This window comes from Choristoneura fumiferana, chromosome 2, assembly GCF_025370935.1.
Source record: "Choristoneura fumiferana chromosome 2, NRCan_CFum_1, whole genome shotgun sequence".
Classification (NCBI taxonomy): domain Eukaryota; kingdom Metazoa; phylum Arthropoda; class Insecta; order Lepidoptera; family Tortricidae; genus Choristoneura; species Choristoneura fumiferana.
Window position 1 is genome coordinate 5,511,705 of NC_133473.1, and position 12,159 is coordinate 5,523,863.

The 12,159-nt window shown below is 35.8% G+C and overlaps 1 protein-coding gene across 1 annotated transcript; it reads right to left on the bottom strand.

The window, feature by feature from the left end:
- Positions 1-963: 963 nt before the first annotated feature.
- Positions 964-3,224, bottom strand: LOC141445464 (uncharacterized 30.3 kDa protein-like). The gene is made up of 2 exons (XM_074111307.1): positions 3,140-3,224; positions 964-1,823 (listed from the first exon to the last, which is right to left on the bottom strand). Exons 1-2 carry the CDS (start codon positions 3,222-3,224, stop codon positions 1,045-1,047), a joined length of 864 nt encoding a protein of 287 aa, XP_073967408.1. The 3' UTR covers positions 964-1,044.
- Positions 3,225-12,159: the final 8,935 nt, after the last annotated feature.

Consider the following 12,159-nt stretch of genomic DNA (forward strand, 5'->3'; position numbering starts at 1 on the left):
CGCTATAAAGTATCTTGGGTATTGTTTTTCTTCACACTGCCACTTAGAAAAATTACACTTTTCCTCGCTGATTTTGACGTCGTGAAATTTAATCTTGTTCGGGAACGTCAGTGTTGCCGTACCTACATACCTCTTCTATCTGTCAAACAAACGTTACAAAACATTTGTTACATTATTTTCTTGGTTATGTAGATCTCTGAGTTATCTCGACTCACCTAAATAATCCTGTTTTATAAAGAAACTCAAGACAACCTTATAAGTTCGATAGTGTAATCGTTATATATATAGGTGAAGTTGGTGAACGAATAAATTAATAAATAAAATAAAATCCTGCCCTTCCTTGGACTACGACGATTCATTAAAGTATTTGCTGTTGTAACTGTGATGTGATTTGCAAATAAAATCCTAATACTACATGCAAATAAATAAAAATAAATGAAGATCATTTACTTACTTAATTATTTCCATTTATTTTTATCATTTTTAATTTTTCGTTTTTCATTTTTTTTTGACGGCAATTTCTTATCAAAACTTGGATAAAAGCTTGTATGAATATCACAACATAGAACGTTGGAAATCCCAAAATTTTAATCGTGATCTTCATTGAGGTTGTGTTAAGAACAACTGTACAACATTTCATGACTATAAACGCAGCGGTTGAAATTTCAATATTTTATTCCTATCCCGTGGGATCGGATATTCCAGAAGTCCAGCTATCTACGTACTAAATTTCATACAAATGTGTCCAGTCATTTTAGCGTGAAGGAGTAACAAACATACACACACACACACACACATACACAAACTTTCGCATTTATATAAGTAGGATAGTCATCGCATTGAAGTAGGAAAAGGCTACATGAGAATTAACTGAACGCTGCTTCAGAGTACGTAAACATTTTATTTCTTTCAATAGAATGTGGTTAGATTTCTAACTGCTATCACTACTCTATAATACTGCAATATATTTCCATATACGGATTATTAACTAATTGTTTTATGAAGAAAATAGGTATTTATGTAAATTATTTAATGTAACTTTTATTAATACCTCCCTTTGTTAATTAGTTTGTACCCATTATTAAAAAAGTTAGGTATTGTAGACGGCACAATCACTCCTACCCCTGACAAATTTTTGATGGCTCGTTTTCCCGTCCCATAGTGATAAGCTTGCACGACCAGCTTGGAGCAATAGCTCGGATTAGTAGACCGTAAATTAGTGGTGATCATGTAGGTTATGTGCTTAAGTTTCTTCGCTCCGCCAGTCGGATTGTAGTACGTGTGGTCAGCCCAGACGGCAGCACCGTTGGCAGCGCCGCGGTTAGGGCAACGATAGACGGTGGTCCAGTCAGACGCGTGTATATCGAACCATTGGTCCTTTCGGACCTGCCTGTTGTTGTTTCTAAGACCATTCCGCCAGCCGGCACCTCCTGGCATCTCCAGCACCCAGTCGTTAGTGGTCATGATTGCCGCGTGCCCGACGAGCCCGCCGATGCCTCTCCCCGTAATCAATATGTCCCCTTTCCTCACGGTATTGACAAACCGCCTCTTGTTGTCCGCCGTACTCCGCTTGGTTATTTTCCTCGCGAACAAAGACTCCTGTGTATCGGGCAGTATTCCAAAGTTGTTCATAACGAGCCACTCTTCGTAATTAATCGGCTCAGTCTCATTCATCGAGACATACTCTCGGTAAGAGTCTCTGAAGACATTTTGTTCGTCTCTCAGAAATGATTCAAATGAATATTTGTCGGGATTGATTATTCCCGCATCGACGGCGGAGAAGTAGGCCTGCCTGCTAGTATTTGATGCTGCGTCATTACCCACTGAAAATAATACATTAAATGGTTTTTAGTCAAAATGAGTAAGTAAGTAAAGGATTAGATATATGTGTTATGGGATGTAGACCGTGAGTAGGTACCTTTAATGACCGCGGTGCATGTATCTTGATCGGGGGTCATTATCATAATTAGGGCCCGGAATTTTGCGTGCGGCTATTGACAGATTGTAGGGAGAGAGCACCGCTTTTTATCGATATTATCGGATTAGTATCATTTGAATACGATATCGACAACTGTTAATTAAGTTGTAACTAATAATACATAATTGTAAATATATTTTTGCTTTGAATAAGTATTATTATAAAATACTTCATATTAGCTATGGTAAGAACTGAAGGAATACAAAATAATATTTATTTTATCTTTTATTTTATCAAAGGGTAGGCAAGGGTAGGGTGGGGTTGTCCTGATTTTTTTATTTTTGTAATGTCACTGTGTACTGCGTTTGGTGATCAATAAAGAATATTTGTATTGTATTGTATTGCAAACAAGCTAACTAACGTTAATGGTCTCAGAGGGATCTTTTTTCAAGTTATAAAATATAAAGGTATTCGTAATTATAGTGATTTCAATAAAGCAATTTAAACGGATTGAACTTTCCGATATTTAGAACTTTTTCCATCAATGACCGCTGAAAAAAGTACGTATCATCGGAAAGTATGAGGTTTTATTTAATAAAAACATAAATAAAAAAAAGCTATCGACTAATCGATAAAAAACGGTACTCTCTCCCTGCAATCTGTCAATAGTCTTACGCAAAATTCCGGGCCCTAATCATACTGCATGCAAATGCGTCCAAATACTTGCTACGATCTACATCCCATAACAAATACATGTAACGTAATTATAAATATAGGCACACTGGTCAGTCACATATTAATAAATAACCGATTAAAGCACCATAAACGAGTATTTCCTCCTATCCTAACCGTGTACCTCTATTTTAATAATTATGTCGGTGTCCCACGACAGTTTTAATATCAAAGATATCTAATGTAATTAACCATAAAATAATAAAATTAGTTATAGTAAATAATTATCTTAATTTTAACCTAGGAAACAATGAGATTGTTAGCAGAGTCACATTTGAATCCTGGGGCGTATATTTTATGTATTTTTCACGATTTTGTTCAAAATGTATCAAGATTAAGTTACCAGCTAGGTAAATTGGGCGCACATGTAGCATTATGGCCTTTATAAACTGAAGCTCATTTCCTGTGCCTCATCTTGCCACCTAAAGAACATCAGCAAAACTGCATTTAAATTGTCAATTTATTAAGAACATAATATAAAGTACTCACCTTTCACAACATCTTGACCCAGAACATGGCAGTCCACACAAAGGAATGCAAAAAGTATGTTACCAATAAACCGTGCCGTCTTCATGACTGCTTTTGAATTGCAATTTGAAGAGTTCCCACTTATATACGGAAACAAGTGATAAAAAGTCATCAACAGAGTACATATTGTGTTAAGTAGTACAGGGGATGTCCTGAAGATGACCTCAATCTGTTTGTAAGTACTACGAAATGTGTATAATCATAATTGTCTTGTATCTTGTGTACTAACTTGTTATCTCTATCTTTAATTGACCGCAATAATATCTGCCCAGCTAATGAAACATATATAACAAAGTGAAACATATGTTTCTGTATCCTCTATAAACATTGTTTGTACATACAATACATATAGCATAAGCATAATAGCAAATATTCACAATTAATTGAACAGTAAATTTCAATTGATAACGTGTTTAATTTTGTATTTCTACCTACCTATGTAATGTTTTGTACGCCGATTGGCAAGACCATAGAAGATCCCGTGGGAATCCCCAAATATTACGCCGAATATCATTAGTTGTATAAAAATCCCGCACCGAATTTCATGTCTCTAATCCGACCGGTTTAAATTTTGGAGTTTTTTTCCGATCCCGTAGGGATTTTGGGACTAATAGAAGCGTTATGTGTTATTCCAGACTTTCAGCTCTATATACAACTATATTATTAAAAATTCCAGGATGCCAGTTTTGTCATTATCAATAATAAAGTTAAGTAAAACAAGCGAATAAGAAAAATTACGAATTACTTATTAATTTTTTTGTCGTGTATAAATGTTTAAGAAGTTAGAATTTTATTTTATTCCTCTTGTTCACTTCTTACTACGAGTAGATCCCTTTTTTGATAAGAAAGTACCTAAAAGTAATCTCGAAAAAATCATAATGATGTCAACCAACTGTTTAACTTAGGTGAATACCAGACCAATCTCTATTTGAAGAAATGTGACTCATTTCACGTTCAGTAAAGTACCCTCTACATAAGATGCTGATTTATCATTCGATGACGTCACTCTATCCAAAACCAACAAATTAAACGATTTAACTGTTTGCGTCCACGAAAAACTCATACACTTTAAAGTTCATAGCTTTGGTAAAATGTAGTCTAGTTTGCTGTAAATCTTGAGGTCTGAATAAAATCTTTAATAATATACGAGTATAAAAGCATTGTTGATTTAAAGGAGGCATGGCATTAAAAAATTACACATTATGTTATTTAGTTGTTTATTTTATTATAACTGAGTATTTTATTCTCTAACTATTTTGTTTACCCGCAAAATGATACAGTTAATGGTTTACCGCAAAATAATATCCGGACTAAACATTCCAGGTATTTTCGTCCCAAAAATACCTATTAAAGAGTCACTGAATGACTGACTGAAAGAGAACACACATCCCAAACCACGAGAGCTAGAGACGAGGCAAACATATTCCTTGAGCATCGAGAATCGAGATACATTATTACATTTTTTTTTCGATGAGATTGGAAATGTTTTTATTTATAAATAAACAAATAATATATACAGTCATTAACAGAAATAAATAAAAATAGAACTAAAGCTAATTTACTCTAATCCTAAAAATCTATATTTACAAATATTACCCAAGTCGCTGCTATTGGGCAGGGTGCCCATAAGACTGGATCCGCGCGGGATCGGTTAGTAGTAGTAGCTAATATAACAATGCTTTTATGAATACGTACTGTGTTATTGATGTTCATTAAGATAAGAAATACATAGAAATAGATAGAAATCTGGATATTTGTATCATTTGAGAATAAAACAGAGCTTATTTCAACTTCAGGTTTTTTTGTTCGTAAAATAAGTTTTTTTTTTAAATAAAGTCGTTTTGAGTAAAACCGTAACTATAAAACAGAGGTTTTCATGGCGCAAAAATTGATTTCGCGACTTCCATCCGCTACACTATTTTTATTCGTTCAAGTCAATTTCTATATCATTTTTCTCAGAATTTGACGATCTTCAAAATTGTATTTTATTTTTGTTCTACGTGGCTTATTCGAAAATTTAGAACGAGTTACGATGACGTGCTTTGCTTTGTTGACCATCGAGTACCATATTTTTGTTATTTATTATTATTCCAAAAAATGCAGTTTTGTGTGACCATTTTACTTATATCTAGGTATTAAATTCTAATAAATGCTTCAAATGAGTTACGGTGTTACTCGAATCAACGATTGAAATAATGACCATTAATTTGATAATAAATAAGAAATAAGTTTACTCAAAAATGGTATGAAATGTTGCCATTACTTCATCAAAAACATCGTAGAAAGTAACGCATCCTGGAGACAAGCTGCTAGTATCCAGAAAGTAACCTCATACTGTCCAGGAAGTCAAATGAAATTTACTTCCTGGACAGTAACGGGTTTCTTTAAAAATTTGTCACCATCATCGACCATCATCAATACCATCATATCAATAACAATCATCATCATCATCATCATCATCATCATCATCATCATCATCACCATCATCATCAGCATCATCATCAAACCATCATAACCAACCATCATCATCATCATCATCCTCACCATCATTATCATCACATCACAACCACAGTCATTTCATTGTCACCATTATCATTATTTTTGAGAAAAGCACTATACAAGCTTCCGTATCATTGATGGCTCGTATCGTTATCATTATCGTATCAAACTTCTACTCGTCCAGGATAGCTCACTTACTGGTCTCTGCAGTATTTAATGTACTATTTAATATTTATATTGGTTTATCATTATCATTATCAACCTTGATACTATAATTTTAAGTAACGATATAATAAGTACGGTTAAGAAACTCTCAGATAAAGTAAACAAGTGTTGAAATTTTATTATACTGTTGGTTATAATTCAGTTCCTTTTTGAAGCTGCCGTTTGTGGTGAAAATACCGTCGTCATTCAACTTAAATTGTGTTCCGAACAAAGTTATTACTTGTGAGCAAGTTTGAGGTCTCGACAATAGGCTTATCCGATAATGTTAGAACATTTTGACCTATTACTATGTTTATTTAACTAGTCTTTATTAGGTCTGATATATAGGACGTCTACCAACTAGATGAACGGATGATCTGGTTAACGCCGCGGGTTCACGGTGGATATAGGCATCTGCCAACCGAAGCCACTGAAGGTCTATGGGGAGGCCTATGTCCAACAATGGACGTCCTATGGTTGAGATGATAATGATGTTGATTAGGTCTAGCATTATTCCAGAATTTTACTAGATCCTCATGGGAATGCTCACGAATTGTATCCTGGTCTTCATTTTTATCATATATTTATGTGGTTAAACATACTTATACATTATTCCCGATGTTCAGCTGTCTACATAATTATGAAGTTACGTTCCTTTCCATCCAGCCGTTTCAGTTAGTGGTATATTGTTCTTACTAACATAATCTATATGGTTTTTATTTGTAACAAAACGGTTTATTATTATATTTTTATTATTTAGTGTAAAAGAAAAACAAAGATACAACACACACACGCACTCATTCACAAAGTCAAAGTCAATATATCTTTATTCAATTGAGGCTATAACAAGCACTTGTGAATGTCAAAAAAAAATCTACCACCGGTTCGGAAAAACCTCTGTTGAAAAGAATCCGGCAAGAAACTCAAGAAGGTATATTTTTTTTAAACAGATTTGCATTTGCAGCTATGATGTATTAATAAGACTATCCTTTACGCAGTTTGTACGCGTGCATCATAAGGCTGGTAGTTGAATTGAATCCGAGACTTTAAATCTGCTTTATTACCCAAGTGATTTAAAAAAAATGCTGTCTCAATTTATGTAGTATGAAAAATATCCAAGTCAAATTATGTCTCTTATTTACACTGATTTAATACATCAGTGCTTATTTAACTTATCGGTTGATATTTGAGCGTTTCTTTTTTCAATTTTGGTAAAAATATGGTTTTTCCTACTCAAAATCAGCACAATCGATTCCGATAGTTTAAAAAAAATGACCCAAAAAAAATACAGTTTAGTCACGTTTTTTTTGATACAATCACCTGGTGACCAAATTGACTCATAAAATTTTGTACGAAAAAATTAAATACATTTTGAAAGAAAAGGGTACGCTCTTTTTTGGAAACGCCCATTTTGGCTTTTAACGTGCGTACCGTGCGTACTACATCACGACCCCGTGGGAATGTAGGAATAAATGGAAGGTATGTTATTCTTGAGATCCAGCTTAGGTACATAATAATATATCATCCAACTTCATCCAAATCCGACCAATTGTTATTAAGTGAAAAAGTAAAAAACATAGAAGCACATACACTCACAAACTTTTACTTTTAAAATAATAATAGGAATCTTTAAAAAGAAAGAAATACCTATAAGTTTAACTGGAACTTAAAATACCTATAAGTTTAACTTCTCTTGTTTACTGTAATTTTCATATGTTTTATGTACTATCAGCCAAATAAGTGGTCTTTCAATTTTTAAACAAGTTTATATCAAATGAAAATGTCGCTAAAGTCGAACTTTCAAGTTGACAGACAAGTCTATTGGCATTATTATTTTTTGACATGCAAACGATTATCAACTTTAGGGTGGTAGACCACATAATATTTGGCTGATGGTACAATAAAGAGTTACAATATAATACAATACAATACAAAATATTCTTCAAAATACTAATTTCAAGGGAATTTCAACCAATGAAGAAAAGCTTTCCAAGTCAGTTAAAGTAATTTGACACAATTTTATTCGGATATCTTACCATCAGTTATTTTGAACGTATCTGTACATAAAACTTTTTAAAGGGACCATAACATTAAAGTGACCTCAGTAGTACTTCCACAATACCTAGAGAACCGAAATTTGGCACAGAGATAGTATATGTAGTACCCACGTAAAATAAAAAAATATAAACCTGGATTTTCAAAGTACTGAAGAATTATTTGTCTCCTACGCTTAGCTTTTTATGGGACTTCACTTATTTTTATAAGCGAATCACCTCAATCGAGTCTTGGCACGTTTTTTACAGCATCTTGGGGTACTCATAATTTTAGAAAGATTCAAGGCCGCGAAATGTCATCAATCCACTTCAGCAAGGCAGTATTACATGGGCAGCGCAGAGCTCGGAATACAGCGAAGAAGTTTAGCCTAATTCGTCCTCGCTGCCGCAGTACTGTCATAGTAATATTTTAAGCAGTACGATATTTACTATTACTTGCTCAATTTTTTCCCTGGCATTTTAGGTACGCGCCCGCAAACGCACGAGCACGCAAAGAATGAGAGGACTTGAGCCGTATATAGTCCTCGCGCGAATCTAGTGCGGATTTCTGTACCATTAAATTGCTTCGCAGGTTCAGGTTTCCTCACGATGTTTTCCTCCACCGTAAAAGTAATTAATTTCAAATGTGATTTTGGCTCATAAAGTTTGCAACGTGCGAGCCCAGGTTGGAACCCACGATCCTCTACTTCAGAGGCCATAGGTCTAACCACTAAGGCCACCAAGGCTTTTAACTGCTTAAATGTATAAAATAATATAACAGAAAATATTATTATTTTACTGTGGCACATGAGTCTGTCAGCGCACTGGGTCGCCCTGGGCGAGTTGTTGGTTGTTGAGGTCAATGAACACACAAGATGCTTCCAAAGTACTAATAACATGAGCCAAGGCATTATTTGTTTATTATATTAAGTACTAGCTTTTGCCCGCGGCTGCGCCCGCGTGGAATTCAGTTATCGCGCGCTGTTCCCTCGGGAACTGTGCATTTTTCCGAGATAAAAAGTAGCTTATGCCACTTTTGGGCCCATAAAGTATCTGTATGTCGAAAATCACGTCGATCCGTCGCTCCGTTTCAACGTGAAAGACGGACAAACATACAAACACAAAACATATCTACAACACACTTTCGTATTTATAATATTATAGTATGGAAGTATGGATTTAAACAAGTGACAGTTTATATCTCAGGAAACTTATCACTAATTGATAAATTATGACTATGCGGGATCTTGCGCAAAGCAAAACTAATAGACAGGGAGCGAAACTTTGATGAAGGTGACGTCATTATGACGCAAATTGACATATAGGGTGTTTTTATAAATAAGTACTGGCCGTTTCAAGTGTCAATAAAATATCCGTAAACTAAAGAGGCCAATAAGTTGTTGGTGATTATCTATAATCTAGGTAAAAAGACTCTGTATGAAGCTTGACGTCACACGGCTGTCACCGGCATCAAAGTTTCGCTCCCTGCTAATCGATCTTACACTAAGGCAAATATGTTTTGTCTGTGTCTAACAATAGTGAAATGCTAAAGTGGCAAACAAAATGCTATTATAATCACAATAACTGAGATGAGATGCGGGATTATTAAATAAAATCATGCGCAAAATACATTATCCGTGGTTCTGCCGCAATTGGCAGAAAATTAATTGTTTCCATTTTCTTCCTCTGCTCCATAGATGAGAGTGTGTATATGCTCTATGCACCGCCATAGAGTAGGGCGCGCGCGGCGGCGGTTGGATAAGTGGCAAAATACTTCTCATTTCAAATTAAACTATCATCCAACTTTATAAGCTCAAGCAAAAGAGGTAAGACGATTAATTTTAAACAAATCTCCAATAACCGCTTGCTCAATCGCTACGATAGCAATTCACCGTCAATTTCAAAACATCAACCATACGCAAAAGCCCGTGAAACCAAAAAAGCGGGATATTAATTTTATCCGGACCTTCCATTTTGCGGGCAACACCTGCCCGGCTGTAGCGGGGAACAAATATTCACGGGACGGCGTCCATTTGTTGTATGTTGCACCCGGCTGCACTAAATTTGGTTTAAAACTTGGTTCTGTGCCTCACCTGGCATATTATGAAACTTTTCGCCGCGGCATCACATGCTTGGTGATTTATAAACCAAACGAATTACAAACTTAAGTATACTGAACCGGCATTTCTACCGACAAATTACTTGCATATCTGACCTTTTGATTTTCTTGTGATGAGTAACTCTCGAACTCGAGTATTTTTTCGTCTTAAGGCTCAGTGTCATTGGTCGATAGGGCCTTAATGCGGGGAACGGGAGCCTCCTATAACGCATGCCATAAGGCCATCGTACGGGAACCGTTTTCATTGGTCGATAGGAGCCGCATGCGGGATACGTGAGATCCTAACGCATGTCATATAGGGCCTGTATTTGCGTGTCACTAGTCGCTATGCCGCCTGTAGGGAGTCACCGCACGCTGTATATCGGCCGAGTTATCGACTTATGAGTTCCACTAGTTACTATATTGTCTGCGGGGAGACACCGCACGCTGTAGGTATATCGACCGAGTTATCGACCAATGAAACTGAGCCCTTAGTCATTACGCGTACAGCGCGTGCTCCGTCACTCCTTACAATATACCAGCCACCGCTATCGTCGACATGTACAGAATAAATTTTATTCTCTTTGGCAGTTGACATTCGAAAATTCTCCGTGCACTCTGTTGTGTGGTTGATGGGTCGGCTGGTAAGGGGACATAATATTGTGTTCTAACTCGAGTGTCGTAATTACATTGTAAATATCATTTCATTTGCCTACTTAGTATCTGCCTTTACCGGCCGACCAGCCGTATTTAGCTTTCAACGCTAAGTAAACCTCACAGACCGTATCTCTCTATGTGCAATCCCATAAAAGCAAAATGCCTGCGCATGCGTTAGAAATCCTACTCCTCAAGCTAAAGATACATCTGATCGGAGCCATTTGCTTTGGAAACCGCCCGCTCTCCCAACATTGACCTATGCAAATGAAGTACATCGGCTAATAGACGGAACCTCAAGTTTAATAATGACCTGACATGCTACCGTGAAATCGAAAACGTGTTAGTATTCGCATTGATACTAAATACCAACACATTACCGAGGTTTAGCAAAGGTCTCGAAATCACGTTAAATTATTGGACTAAAATCCATTATATTATTATTTAAAATCCTACTTATACTAATCCTTATTTTTGATAATATTATTAACTAGTGTTTATCTGCGGCTTCGCACACGTAAATCATTAGAGCCAACACCTGAATTGAAATTTCGGGATTTTTAAAAATTCCCGTTTGGAATTCCCGAAAATTAAATCGTGGTTTTCATTGACGTTACATTAAAAACAATCGTGTAAAATTTCATGACTCTAAGCCCAGCGGTTGTTGTTTCGAGATTTTATCCCTGTCCCGTGGGAATATCGGAATAAAAAGTAAGTTATCTTTTATTCCAGATGTCCAGCTATCTACATACCAAATTTCATGACTCTAAGCCCAGCGGTTATTAGTTCGAGATTTTATCCCTATCCCGTGGGAACATCGGGATAAAAAGTAGCCTATATGTGTTATTCCAAACCTCCAGCTACCTACATACCAAATTTCATGACTGTAAGCCCAGCGGTTGTTATAAAGAGATTTTATCCCTATCCCGCAGGAATATCGGGATAAAAAGTATCCTATGTTTTAATCCAGGTTATAACTAAAGCCATCTAGCCGTTTCAGCGTGAAGAAGCAACAAACATATTCACTTACAAACTGACTCACAAACTTTCACATTTATAATATTAGTAGGATTTAGATGAAATTCGGCATGGCGATAGAGGAAGGGGTTTACAATACAATACAAAGACTCTTTATTGTACACCAGAAATAGTAAGCGATACAGAAAACAGATACACAGTTAAAAAAATACAAGGTAAGCCATAGGCGGCGGAGTTTACTAATGTATCGGCGAATAACGTTTGGCAACCTGTTTCATTCGGGTGAGAGGAAGGATAGAGGATAATTTTACCTGAAAATTTTAATACTTCCTGCAGTACCTGCCTATGTGTGTGTGTGTGTGTGTGTGTGTTTTTTTGTGTGATTTGGTGGAAATCCTACTTCCTATTAATATTATAAATGCGAAAGTTTGTAAATCTGTTTTTTTTGTTTGTTACTTCATCACGTCTAAACCACTGAACCGATTTAGATTAAATTCGGTATACAGATAGTTTGA

Bases quoted from the DNA above. Each gene is read 5' to 3' on its own strand.
- LOC141445464 (XM_074111307.1), bottom strand. From the start codon at position 3,224: ATGAAGACGGCACGGTTTATTGGTAACATACTTTTTGCATTCCTTTGT. The intron at 1,824-3,139 runs GTGAGTACTTTA...TATTATTTTCAG, and splicing joins GGGTCAAGATGTTGTGAAAG to TGGGTAATGACGCAGCATCA.